The 14,576-nt window shown below is 43.7% G+C and overlaps 1 protein-coding gene across 1 annotated transcript in view; it reads left to right on the forward strand.

Annotated features, from left to right (window-relative positions):
* Positions 1-1,325: 1,325 nt before the first annotated feature.
* The window catches only part of LOC310800878 (mitochondrial adenyl nucleotide antiporter SLC25A23-like), a gene marked incomplete at its 3' end in the record, with an annotated part of 16,143 nt that continues 2,892 nt past the window's right edge, over positions 1,326-14,576 (forward strand). Inside the window, exons 1-6 of the mRNA XM_083664766.1 lie at positions 1,326-1,567; positions 5,456-5,714; positions 8,731-8,854; positions 9,002-9,089; positions 13,143-13,254; positions 14,068-14,226. Of these exons, the coding sequence (XP_083520892.1) occupies positions 5,511-5,714; positions 8,731-8,854; positions 9,002-9,089; positions 13,143-13,254; positions 14,068-14,226 (687 nt within the window). The 5' untranslated portion in view covers positions 1,326-1,567; positions 5,456-5,510. The remainder of the gene's footprint in view (positions 1,568-5,455; positions 5,715-8,730; positions 8,855-9,001; positions 9,090-13,142; positions 13,255-14,067; positions 14,227-14,576) is intronic.

A 14,576-nucleotide genomic window follows, 5' to 3' on the forward strand; every position in this document is an offset into this window, starting at 1 on the left:
TGTTGTGGTGGAATGTTATTGCAGTAAACTATTTGGTTGAATAACAATGTTGGCATCTTTGAGTTAATAGGGTTAGATTAAAATTAGGATTACAGTAAAGGGATTATGTGTGTGTTTACTGAAGATGTAGTTGGCTACTGTACACCCTGAAAGTGTCCAGTGTGCTTTATAGGAGGTTTGAGTAGGGAGATCCGAAGGTGACTCCCATCTGCTCCGTTTCAATGGATTAGGCCAGTGGTTCGTAAAAAAAACTAAACCCACAAATTAGACCACGGATCCCCACAGACATACCAAAGTAAAACAATAATTTATTAACTGAAACTAACACACTTACCCTGCTAGCGGGGCGCTCTCGCTCATACTGATCAGTAGCGCCCCGCCCGGCTAGCAGGGTAAACACAACACAAACTACATTAAACAAACAAAACACAAGGGTGCGTCCGTGAGGGAGAGAGACTGAATGGTCTGAAGGTCTTTTACGTCCAACGAGTGCATTCCATATAGCCTACAGGTGCACCCAATCAGTGTAATGACCCCAACACCACGCTGTCACACTTTTAGATATTTGATTACTGAAAGTGTATGAAACCAATTACCAAAATAGTCCGTTATGCATTGTGTTAGCCTACTTATGGTTGGAATTCTAGTGAAAATGAATTATTACACTTTTTTTCTGGGGACTCCCTGGAACCCACTAAAGGACCCAGCTGGGGGTCCCCGGACCCCACTTTGAGAACCACTTGGATTAGGCAATCTGTAGCCTAAATAAAACCATGCATTTCAGTCTGTAGTCGGTAAAATCAACATTAAGGCGCAGACTCAAAATCCCACTTTTCAGTGCGACTCACACTTCCCAGACCAGCAGGCTGCTGTGTGAAGAAGGAACCCGAGAAGGTGTAACGTTAGGAGGAGGACACGAAGAGGACACGCTGACAATAGCCATATGCGCCTCCAGATTATGTTTTGCATAACCTTATCCATCCGTATTTATTCAACGTTACAAGTGGTTCACGCGAACAACTGGCACACAATATACAGATCGGTCATTTGTTGCCTTTCCCCCCTTGGGCTTTGGCTCGGTGTGCGGATGGATCCATGATATAGCAGCGCTGCATAGGCTACATGGATCTGACACCCGATTCACCTTCTGACAGAAGACTGACGCTCGGCAAAAGGTCCAGATGAGCTCGGGTAGCCGGGCTGAGGAGAGGAGGGGTCGCCTTTCCTCGCTTCCTGGTTCCTCAAGAAACGTGGAAGTAAAAAGTTACCAGACGCACGACACCACGAACTGACTGCATGTTGATCTGAATTGTAAACAACATTGAGCCTGAACCCAGAGGGAGCTGTTGTGTTCTTCTCGCTATAAACCAGACACGAGACGCGAGTGGTGGACTCACAGCTGCTGTCCGGTGTCAAATCCAGTTTCCTGACATCCAGAACCACCAGCCTACCACCACCCGGACACCCGACCCGGATTTATCTCCAGCCCATAATCCGCCCTGCTAGCCAGCCCACCATGGACCGCATCGACTCTGTATCATGCCAACATGTGACGCTGCAATAATAAGTGAGTCACAATTTCATCTAGCAGTTTGTGTTATTATAACCGTGGATGGAGAAACCTAGTCTATTTAGAAGCCCTGTCTAGTAGGCTAAACATCCGGGGTTTCAGTTTACTCTCTAGTAGCCTATATCATGTGCAAATGACTTTGGTGACAGGTCAATGATCTATCAAACTGGCCACATATTTAGTAACCCTTTAAATGACAGACCATTAATTACACAGTAATGACCAGAAAACTAAGGGATAAGCAAGTCAGCTAGATGCAGGGATGTATTACCAAAGGGGCCTACCGGGCCCAGGGCCCCAAGAGCTCAGGGGGCCCATAACCCCCAGAGCCTCTTCACAGGGCCACCACTTGCCCAGGCCTGGGATGAACGGATCCCTTATTAGGGCAGTGATTCCCAACCAGGGGTAGCCTACGTGGACCCCGTAGGGGCACTTGAACAGCTTCCTTGGAAAGAACAACAACAATTTATTTCCAAAATGATGAAAAAATAATAATTTCAAAAGTCATTTCATAAGCCCATTGTTAAAATGGCACGTGCACACCACAACGAGTTCCCCCCCGACAGGTGTCAACTGTTAGGCTACATGACTGATAAATGGCTCAAAAATCTCCAGTTGCTGTCGCTCCAGATTCAGGTTTAGGGGAGCCTGGTTACAAAAGGAAAAAGGAGGCCACGCCCACACACCAGCAGCTCAGTGAAAAATCTATTTTGTATGGATTTACTTGTACGTCTGCATATTATTACACTAAAAGTTATAGAACAAATTTAGGAGCATCATCAACAGGCATGAGTTAGGGGCTACTATTGGCACGGCAAAACGGCTCATAAGACAAAAAAGGTTGGGAACCACTGGCCCTTACACAACTGATATGGTATTCAAAATAGCTGTCCAAGTCTCCATGAGGATAAAAACCCACCTATCTTGTCTCCATACTTTGTATCTCTCTTCCACTCTTTTCCTCATTATCTCTCTCATGATTAAAGTCCTAAATTCCCTCATCGCCCTGCTGTAAATGACCCATGATTAATACATTTTTTAAACGTGTGGTGCAAAAGGAGGGAGGATGGAGAGGGTGGTAGCAAAGGCAAGTATGAACGGATGGGGGAGAGTTTTAAGCAGAAGAGTTGAATTTAAAAAGGGGAAGGGTGGATGAGAAGAAGTAACAAAGAAAGGAGATTGTTTGCTAGATGAGATGAGAGATATACTTTATTGTCCCCGGAGGGACATTTGTCTTGGGCATTAAAGTGCACATAGCCGCAACCCAGCGTTACAAACAACGTCAAAAACAGAGACAGACAGGGACATTCAACATTGCACAACTCCACAGTAGAGAGAACCTGTTCGGCATGATTGCACAAGCTCTATTGCACAATTGTATAGCCCAACAACATTCCTGAGATTAGGAAAATAAAATAGTAAAATAAAATAGTAACCAAATAAAATAATGAAACCCACAATCGTTCCAGCTGCTGGCATAGTTTCAGTTACTGCTGTAGTAGTGTACATAACATAATATACACTATAAGGATGATTCAATCAATGTTACCCCATTAAGGTAAAATAATAACCAAACGGGAAAAGCACTGGCAGTGCAGCAAACACAATAAAGTAGTAAAAACGAATGAGAGAATAGAAATATAAGAAAATAAAATCAATAAAATCAAATAATCAATAAAATCAATCAATAAGAGAATGAAAATATAAGAAAATAAAATCATATAATCAATAAAATCAATAGAAGCGCTACAAAACTGCCACTATTCGAAAGGTGCTAGCTACACCCGTGGGGAGGGAGCTGTCTGTTTATTCAGCAGTGCAATGGAAGTTGGGAGAAAAGATAACTTATAGCGGTTGCTCTTAAAGCGGCTGGCTCTGTACCGTCTGCCAGACGGTAGGTAGCAGCTCGTATTCAGAGAATAAGATGTGAGATGGGTCAGTCAGAACTCTTTGTGCCAGACTGATGACCTTATTTTGAAAGATTGACTGAAGTGTCGGATACTCATTCATGCCGATCACCTTCATGGCAGTTTTAACCATTTTCATTATTCTAGATTTGAGCTGGACGGTCAGAGTCCCAAACCAAGCAGCCATTCCTTATCTGATAAGACTTTCCAGCACCGCGTTGTAGAACGTTGACATGATATTAGTGCTCACGCCAAACAATCTAAGTCTACGGAGAAAGTGCAGACGTTGCGCTAGTTTGGCACACAAATAGTCAACATGGACATTCCATTTTAACATGTTGTCCATTTGAATTCCCAGGTATTTGTATGAGTCGACCTGCTCTATTTCTTTGTCTCCAATAATCACTGGGTCATAAGCTCTCACAGCCCTGGGATCAAAGAGCATTTATTTTGTTTTGGTGGTGTTAAGAATAAATGCTAAATGAGTTGTGACACTTTGGGGCCCCTTCTCCTTCCTCTATCTGCTTCTCATCATCCTCAGGATATTATGACACACACTGCCTGCCTGCACGCACAGATAACACACACACACACACACACACACACACACACACACACACACACACAGTCAGTATCGTAGTTTCAGTTGGCTAGGTCTCACCCTGGCACACAACCAGGCAGTAAGACAAATCAACCCAGAAACTGTGCCTGACTGTGTCTTAATGGTCACCTTGTATACAGTAGTGGCAAGGCATTACACAGGAAGTCAAATGGTTAAATAAATTGTGACATCATCAGTGATGCCAGAGGCATTGTGACATCATCAGTGATGTCATAAGAGGTTGTGATGTCATCAGTGATGTCATAAGAGCAGTTGTGACATCATCAGTGATGTCATAAGAGCAAGTCCCAGGGGCAGACACTGAAAGAAGTGGGAGTCTGGCTTCAGACCCCCGTCTTCAGCCATGGACAGCTGTATGTTGCCAGCTCCAGGACAGGTGATCCAGCATCCCTGAAGTATGCCATCAAGGAGCAGCCAGGGCGAGGCCACACAGCGGCCGAGCTGTGTATGCGAGCTGCAGCGGGCGAGCCCAGGAATTGAGTGCGTGTAGCGCGCAAGATGCCTAGTTTTAGAAAAGACACTATACCTACTGAATATGTACAGTATTATTCACATGGATACATGCATGCATTGCATACACATACATACATACATACATAAATACATACATACTGTACCTACATACATACATACATACATACATAATATAAACCAACTATACACAAATGACAGCAGAAAGCCCAGAACAGGCCTAGTCTGGTAAAGAAAACATTGTTACTTGTGTATAATATTAGTCGCTTTGGATAAAAGCGTCTGCCAAATGTCGCAATGTAATGTAATGTAATGTATTACTCTGTAGTTACTTCAATGTCATTTAGTAGTAGTAGTAGTCATTTCAATGCTAGAACAAGTTATTACTTTTACTTGGATATTACTATTATTATTTCCAGTCTATGTAATCAATGGCCTGTAATATAAAGGGTTGCCAACATAATAATGTCATTACTGCTCCACATGTCCTCAGAAATTTAGTGGATTTTGAAGATTTGGTGCCAAATGATATTCAGCGCTCCCACGGGCCTTGATAATTCTTCATAGTTTGTGGATTTGAGCAAATAAAATAAAATAAAATGAAGCATTGAAGGTTTTTGAAAAAGAGTGAATGGCCTTGTTTTGGCCTCAGCTCTCCATCCTAAATAATGTCCTGAGGAATACCCTATGATATCTGCATTGATAGCAGTTTTAAAATGAATGATTTCACCATGATGTCTTACTTTTGTGAGATCACGAGTAAAACAAAAAGCGAATGTCTAATTTTGACTAAAAACTTTGAAGGTAATTGAAAAAGTCTTGATACTGATGTCCAGATGAGTGTGGAAACTGTGAAAGTCAGCTGCAGTTGCCATTCTCTGATAGGCTTTGGTGAGTTGACGGCACTGCATCCCAGCAGCTGACCTAACCGGCACCAGGTATGGGGGGACCCCGAGGAGGGGCTGAGGTCCCCCAGGCGCCCAGCCCGGGGGACAGCGGGGGCTCAGGTCCGGAGCAGCGGAGGCAGGAGAGGTGGGCCAAGCTGTTCAATCAACTGGACCTCAACCAGGACGGACGCATCGACATCTCTGAGCTGCGGGCGGGACTGGTGGCCCGAGGGCTTTCCAGGCGCTCGGTGGAGAGGGTAAGAGCTTCATATCACTCTCTTCCCTGCTTCCTCCTACTGCACGGGAGGTAGCCTGGGTAAACCCAGCCCCCACGTGACCTGCTCTCAGAGTTCTCAGTCACTAGCCTCACCTTGTGACTCGTGAGCAGGGTAAGCCTGAGAGCAGTTATCTGTCATGCGCGTGTGACGCCATTCTGGACTATGTCCATTGAATCAGGTCCGGACATTCCCCCGGAGCAGCCCTTCCAGACAAGAGGCATTGTTGTCTCCACACATGGGGAGGTCCTCCTGTAGTAGAGGGGAGGTGGGCTATGACATAGTGTGCTGCAGGAATCACAGTGTTTATGCCAGACAGACTTTTAAGTAAAAAAAAAAAATCAATGTAGACTACATCAGAGAGATATTTCAGAAAGCAATTCTCCACTACAGGGAAAACCCTTCAACGCATTATTCTGGCAATATGGTTAGAAAACGCAGGCTTGCGATGTGCCAACAAAAAGTGAGTGCCTGTTTGCACATCGCCCAAAGGTCAGCTGCCAAATAGTGATCGCGGAAATGTTAAACGCTGGAAAGGGTGATTTTACAAGTGGCATTCAAGTCATATCTGACCCGTTTTCAATTTATTTCTCCCCACAAAAGTTATCTCTCTAATATATAGCTTAACACAGCACTATCATCTCCTTGTTGCATTTTCACGATTCAAACAATCAGACTGGGGGAAAAGAAACCATTCAACTTTTACTTTGTTTACTCACCAATTGGCGTTTTCTCTTCCAAATAGTCCAGCCATGTAACTATCCGTTCATGAAATTAACTCACACAGGGACATGAATGGCTTGTAAAAGTGCCATTTAACAATATAACAGAAGTGATCCCAAAGCCATCAACACACCCACTCGCTCTGGACATTAAACTGTACTTTTCAAATACGAGCCGCTTTGCGAGTGCTACGGGCACGTGGTTAAGATCCGTTTGCGTGGACAGTTGTGTTCATACATGCATACATAAACCCTGTCTAATGTCTGGATATCTTCAGGAGTTCACTGCAAGAGCTCACGTGTGAGAGAGAGAGGGTTCACAGGGATTCCCCTTGCTGAAGTGGGGACCTTTATCTCTAGCCTGGGTAAACCCAGCCCCCACGTGACCTGCTCTCAGAGTTCCCAGTCACTACCTTGTGACTCGTGAGCAGGGTAAGCCTGAGAGCAGGTCACTGGGGGCTGGGTTTACCCAGGCTACTTTATCTCCTCCCCTCTCCTTCAGGTTCTCTTCTCTCTCCTCTTATCTCCTCTCATCCAGTGGAATGGCTTGTTGACTGAAATGTAATCAACGTAGGCCAACATAAGGTCGTTCAAGGGAAACTCACTGCTTGTTCATTAAATGCTAGTCGTTTCATATCCATTGCCTGTTGATTGTCTGTGCTTGTTCACTCTGCTCTGTTAGATGCTTCCTGCTGTCCATTATCTGGAACCTGCTTGAGGTCTTGCATGTAAACGTACTCAGTGTTGTTGGTACAATAGCAGCGCCAGAGAACATCAACAGCATCACTTTATTATGAATACACACACAGTCTCTCTCCCTCCTCCCTGTCTGTCTCTCACTCCCTCACTCTCACACACGCGCGCGCGCGCGCGCACACACACACACACACACACACACACACACACACACACACACACACACACACACACACACACACGCACGCACGCACACACACACAGTCTCTCTCCCTCCTCCCTGTCTGTCCCAGTCTCTTGTATAGACCCTTCTCACGGGGGCCATTTTGTGTCGAGAAGCCAGGGTAAACACAGGTGCAAGCAAAACACTAATGAGGGTTTCCAAATTCCAATCATGGAAGTTGGAAACCCTCATTAGTGTTTTGCTTGCACCTGTGTTTACCCTGGCTTCTCGACACAAAATGGCCCCCGTGAGAAGGGTCTATTGGCAAGGAGTGTGAGTCATGTGACAGGCTCTCTCTCTCGCTCGTTCTCCTTATCACTCTCTCACTCCCTCTCTCTCTCTCTCTCTCTCACACACACACACACACACACACACACACACACACACACACACACACACACTCTCTCTCTCTCTCTCTCTCTCTCTCTCCCTTTCTCTCCTCTGTCTACTTCTGTCTATTTGTGTGCACACATGCACAGGACAGCATGTTGTCTATTTTAGTATGAGGGATGGGAATTTGTAAGATGAGAAAGTTAACCTTTCCCTCCCCGTCACTCAGTCATAAACGATCCAACTTTCAACTTGGTTTCCAACTTGGCCTGTGTCCTTATTTCAGATCTTTTTCTGGATCTCTGCCAGATTCGTGTAACCAAGAAATTGTGATGCAACTGTTGAGTATGTGGGGAGAGTACGGCCTATACGGCTTGGAAATAAAATAAAAAATAGTACTTAATCTTTACATTTCATTAAATGAACAAAACCTTCAAACCTGCAGTCTCACACCAACTGCCACCATTGCAGTAGGATTTACCAATATGAGACATTCCAATCAAAAAAAAAAAAATTAAGATCCTTGAATTACTGAATGAAAACAGCTTGATCAATTTTGTTTAGATTTTGTGTGTGTGTGTGTCTTTGGATTTTAATGCATTGTTGTGCAGATAAGTACATACGATGTAACATACAAACTGTATTTTATACTTGTTCATTTAGGTTGCTCGTGCCTTTTTGGCTAAATAACATGTATCATTACTTGACCAGCAGATGGCAAGATAGAGTTTTGTTTACACAGGTAAATCTGGATTCTCTCATGTTCTGGCATCTCGATCAGAATGATCCTATCTGATTATTTTTTATACCGACTCAAAATCAGCAATGTCAGTCTGATCCTCTGGATTGCAACAATGGGGGGACCCCTGCTTGCTATGCCCCTTGTGTTTGGCACTCCCAACAGAATCAGAATCTCCCACACCCCCAGATCCCCCACACCCCCAGCCCCTCTCTCTCTCTCTCTCTCTCTCTCTTTCTCTCTTTCTTTCTCTCTCTCTCTCTCTAATGGCTTCTGCGATGATGGCAGGCGATGAAGGCAGGAGACACCAACCATGATGGCGAGATGGACTTTGAGGAGTTCACCCAGTATCTTCGTAGCAATGAGAAACAGCTGAGACTCATGTTCCGCAGTCTGGACAGGAACAATGACGGTGGGTAGCAAACCCACGAAACACACCTGATAGAAGTGATGGCACTTTGAAACTTGATACATTGAGAGACTTTGAACATTTCTCAATACTATTGTTTTCTGTCTTTTCCTCTGTCTTTTACTGTGTGTGAACGGCAACTATTTGCAGGTGAGATAGATGCGTTGGAGATCCAGCACTCTCTACACACTGTTGGCGTGGACGTCACTCTAGAGGACGCCACCAGGATATTGCAAAGGTGTGTTGTGTTATCAGTGTTCTGATGTCTCATGGTCTCACACACATGAGGATCTGATGTAAGTGTCCCTTATGCCAGTGGTTGTCAAATCGTTTCACATCAAGGACCCCTACGTACACTAGGGTTGTCAAAAATAATCGATTATAAGATGCATCGCGATGCGGACGTGCACGATTCTGCATCGATTCACAAATATCAAAAATCGATTATTATTATTTTTATTATTTTTATTTTTTTTATAATCAAATAAAATATAATGGAAGTACATGCAGTTGTTTATTTTAATTATGGATCATAATACAATGCAATTCCAAATGCACTTTTATTTTAAAAGTAGCCACACAGTGAGAAAAAAGAAAGTGAGAAAAAATAAATCATGTATTGCGGAAAAAAGTGATGCATCGATTTAAGATGCATCGAGATGCATCAAGATGCATCGATAATCATAATAGAATAGAATCGTAGCTCTCTGAATCGTAATCGAAACGAATCGTGAGGCCAGCGAAGATTCACAGCCCTAACGTACACTGATACAAATTCAACCACAGACCCCCCCCCATTTGATGAGATTTCGTCCCAGGGCCCACAACTGATATGATAAGATGTTTGATTTGAGATGTCTTATTACAGAAGGTGAACATGAATCACCTCCGGGCTAACGTTAACAAAAATGCCGTCTTTCTGTGTTGTTGGGTGGCTGAATCGAAGGAGTAATGCTCCAACTTGAAATGTTATTGCATACCAGCTGCCACTGCCAGCCAAAAAAACAACAACGAAAACAATTGTGTGTGAATCCACTGATACACGCCATGGTTGTCTGCCGCTGGCGAGGCAGAACTTTAGATCACATGACACAAAACTCATCTGTTAAGTCTTTGTATTTCAAGTCTTGTAGCCTACAATGTAGTGATTCCCAACCAGGGGTACGTGTACCCCTAGGGGTACTTGAGCAGCTTGCAGGGGGTACTTGGAAAGATTGGGATTACAATGTATTTCCAAAATGATAAAAACTGATTGAAAACTGAACCAATTGAAAACTGTCAAAATTGTATTAAAGAGGAGTCATTCAAATTATTTTCATTTAATGAGATGTGTTAGAGAGGCCTACTAAAAGTTTAATATAAGTTTAATATAACAACTTTAGGAGAATTATGGAAACACATGAGTGAGGGGGTACTATCGGCATGGTAAAACAGCTCAAGGGGTACATAACAGAAAAATGGTTGGGAACCACTGGCCTACATGGCCATTCAGGACATAGTTATATGCATCTAAAGATGTATACACCCTCTTTACTATATGCACTTGGTTTCTCTATCAGCGTGCCATTCATCCACAGTATATCATCCCTTCATTGAGTATGTGTGTAGGAGTTGGCCCATCTGCTTAATATGAACCCTTTCAGTTAACACTCACGGTCCCGTAGAGTGAGTGGCTCTAACGTTACATATTCAGAGAAACTCCTATTTTCTTCAGCTATTGTAAAAAAAAAAGCCAACAAAGATTGCTAGCCAGCGTTCGCTAACGTGTTCCCGGGGTTACTTTCTACCTCCACCTGCGCTCCGCTCTCCAAAAACCTCATCAACTTCAACTTCAACTTCAACTTCAACTTCAACTTCAACTTCAACTTCAACTTCAACTTCAACTTCAACTTCAACTTCAACTTTATTGATATCCCGAAGGAAATTTGGTTTGCAGCAGGCATGTGGACATATAGTACAAAAACGTCAACATCATCAGACATCAGGTGACACAGAGACACACACTCCAGGAGTGATCGAGTTCAAGTAAAAAATGAGGGCATTGCCTCCATAAAGCAGCAACAATAGATAGTAAATAGTAAATAGTGCAACATAAATTTTACATCAGTCAACGTGATAAGAATACTTTGCACTGCAAAATAAATATGTAACAGAAATAGTAAAAATAGTAGAGATAAAAAACATAAGAGTGCATAGACCCAGGGGGAAATAGGGATTCCATAATCCTACCCTAGCAGATTGAGCCTGTCGATAGCAACAGGGATGAAGGAGGCTCTGGCGCGCCGCGTTCTTGTTTTTGGCATTCTAAAACGGCGGCCAGAGGGGAGGAGGTCAAACTCCTGATAGAGTGGATGGTACAGTCAGGACAGTCTAGAATAAGTTTGGCCTTATTCCTTACCCGCTGAAAGTAGATGTCCTGAAGCTGGGCTTGCTGCACACCAATCACCTTACTGGCTACTTTGACAAGCCTTGCCAGACTATTTCTGCTGGACAGTGTGAGGCAGCCAAACCAGGCCACACAACAGTAGGTGAGAACAGATTCAACGAAGCATCGATAAAACATAATCATTAGAACATCACAGACTTTAAATGTGTTCAGTTTTCTTCAAAAGAACAGGCGCTGCTGGACCTTTTTGCAGACAGCACCAGTGTTTGTTTCAAAGCTCCGTTTGTTGTCTATAATAGTACCCAAGTATTTGTACTCTGGGACGATCTCAACTTCCATATCCTGAATGGTGGTATGAGAATTAACAGGTTGAGATTTACGGAAATCAATGATCATATCTTTGGTCTTCGAAACATTGATTGACAAGAAGGTGTCGTTACACCAAGATATGAAATGGTCCACTATAGGACCATGCTCAGTCTCATTGTCATTTAAAAGACTTACAATGACTGAGTCATCGGCAAACTTCAGGATATGCCTCTTCTCATAGAGAAGTTAGTGTATAAGATAAAGAACAGTGAGGAGAGGACACAGCCTTGGGGGGAAACCAGTAGAAGAGAATAGCTTGGAGGATAAACATGCCATTAACCCTCACACATTGTGACCTGTCCGTCAGGAAGTCCACAATCCAGCCAATAAGATTTGGGTTCAGATTCAAATGAGAAATAAGTTTCTCTGCCAGGAGATAAGGCTGGATGGTGTTGAATGCAGACGAGAAATCAATAAATAAGAGCCTTCAACCTGCTTCAGTATCTCCTGCTTTACCAGCTTCTCAAAGACTCTCATCACCAGAGAGGTGAGAGCTATAGGTCCAAAGTCATTTAGGACTTTAGGGTTTTCGTTTTTTGCCACAGGGACGACGGTGTTTAGTAATAGTGAATAGTGAAAACCGTCTATTGGCCTCTGCATGGATAGGCTGATGAGACGCTCATCCTCCTGGCCTGAAACAAGCCTGCTGATAGGCTGGTGAGACGCTCTTCCTCCTGGCCTGAAACAAGCCTGCTGATAGGCTGGTGAGACGCTCTTCCTCCTGGCCTGAAACAAGCCTGCTGATAGGCTGGTGAGACGCTCTTCCTCCTGGCCTGAAACAAGCCTGCTGATAGGCTGATGAGAGGCTCATCCTCCTGGCCTGAAACAAGCCTGCTCAGTCGTTCAGAAATCAAATGTAAAGCAACAAGCAGTGGAGTTGCACCATCACCAGCTTCCTCTATTTCATCTTGTTGTTTTGTTCACATTCATGAGCCTCCTACACTTTGCAATATACCTCTGTATCTAAAGTGCTTCCTGTGCTTCCTGGACTCCTCCTCCTTCAGAGCTCTGTATCTAAAGTGCTTCCTGTGCTTCCTGGACTCCTCCTCCTTCAGAGCTCTGTATCTAAAGTGCTTCCTGTGCTTCCTGGACTCCTCCTCCTTCAGAGCTCTGTTTCTGCCCAGTTGCTCGAGTCAGCACTTCACTTTTAACATGTATGTCTTCAAACTCTTCAAACTCAATTCTAGTCTCAGGTCAAATCGGAACAACTTCTCACACATGTGAGTTAATCATTGTTCCTAACATCTCAAACGTTGTGTTTTGATTTGATTTGATTTGATTTTGTTTATTCATACACACAAAACAATTCACAATACAAATAGCTTCATATACAACAATGATCAGTGTGTACAAAAGGGTACCCCAAGGAAGCTACTAAAAGCTTCATAGTGATTCTACATAGTGATTCTACTTTCTACTCTGGGATTTAGAGTGTGTGTGTGTGTGTGTGTGTGTGTGTGTGTGTGTGTGTGTGTGTGTGTGTGTGTGTGTGTGTGTGTGTGTGTGCGTGTGCGTGTGCGTGTGTGTGTCACCCAGTATGGACAAGGATGGCACCATGACCATTGACTGGAATGAGTGGCGGGACCACTTCCTGTTTAACTCTCTCTATAACATGGAGGATGTGGCACGCCACTGGAAACGCTCCATGGTGAACACACACACACACACACACACACACACACACACACACACACACACACACACACACACACACACACACACACACTCTCTCTCTCTCTCTCTCTCTCTCTCTCTCTCCCTCTCTGAACAAGGAAGCACATTATGCATGTTCTGACAGTGCTGAGAGCATAGCATGTTTTAGTGCTCAGAGCATTGAGCTGCAGCCGAGCACGTTTCACAAACATCTGTTAGGTGATGCTCACCAAACAAGTAGAGATCTGGTGCAGTCCCACAGCGCATTCATGGCGATGAGGTCATTTTTGCTGAATACACAAAGAGGATCATGGGAACTGTGTAGAAAATGTGCCTTTTAAGTATCAAGTCAAGAGTCATGATTAAGATTCAAGATTGATTTTAATAGCCATAGTAGAGTAATCATATTCAGTGTTGGGCAAGTTACTTTCAAAATGTAATATACTACATATTACTAGTTACTTTCATTTGAAAGTAATGAGTTACTTTACAATAGTACTGTCTGTGTACTAGAGTAACTTGCTACTTACACTACTTTTGCATTACTTTCACCAAAATAACAGCAGTAGCAGAATGACATCGTCTTGAAGTCAGTGTAAACCGTCCAAAATTCTAAATGTTATCCTTTTCCTTTGTGATTGTCATCTATAGTGGTTATTTGCATAAAAACACACAATTTCATTAGGACATTATTGTGTCTTCATTTTATACAAGTGTCTCTCCTCTGACTGATAGACCCAAACTCCTTTCCTCCTCCTCTCCTTACCATCACCATCTCCTCACCTCTCTCCCTCTGTGGCTCCATTAGATGTTGGACATAGGTGAGCAGCTGACAGTCCCGGATGAGTTTTCAGAGCAGGAGAAGAAATCTGGCATCGTGTGGCGGCATTTGATGGCGGGGGCCATGGCCGGGTCCGTATCGCGAACTGGGACAGCTCCCTTGGACCGCCTCAAAGTCTTCCTCCAGGTCAGTCGCAGACTCTGTGATGATCTCAGCTCTCAAACCAGCCTGACCACACTCAAACAAATGAGCATTCATCTACATTACTCATGTTTATGTCTGAACGTTGTCCCGGGGGCCACTTTTGTGAAATGATAGAAGGCCAGGGGCCAGTTAATAAACAATCAATATACATTTTTCTGTAGCGGATTGTAGGTTTTTGGGGTGTCAGCCGGAGTTTAGTCTGACAATGTTGTGCACACCGGATAGTTAGTTAGGTTAAGTACATACAGAAGTGCCTGGGTAGCGAGCAGACGGCGGTATTTGACAATTTAGCAGCTAAATCATAGATTATTGAAAGATATTCCATATTCCAG

The sequence above is a fragment of the Poromitra crassiceps genome (genome assembly GCF_964638095.1).
Source record: "Poromitra crassiceps genome assembly, contig: HAP1_SCAFFOLD_130, whole genome shotgun sequence".
NCBI lineage: Eukaryota > Metazoa > Chordata > Actinopteri > Beryciformes > Melamphaidae > Poromitra > Poromitra crassiceps.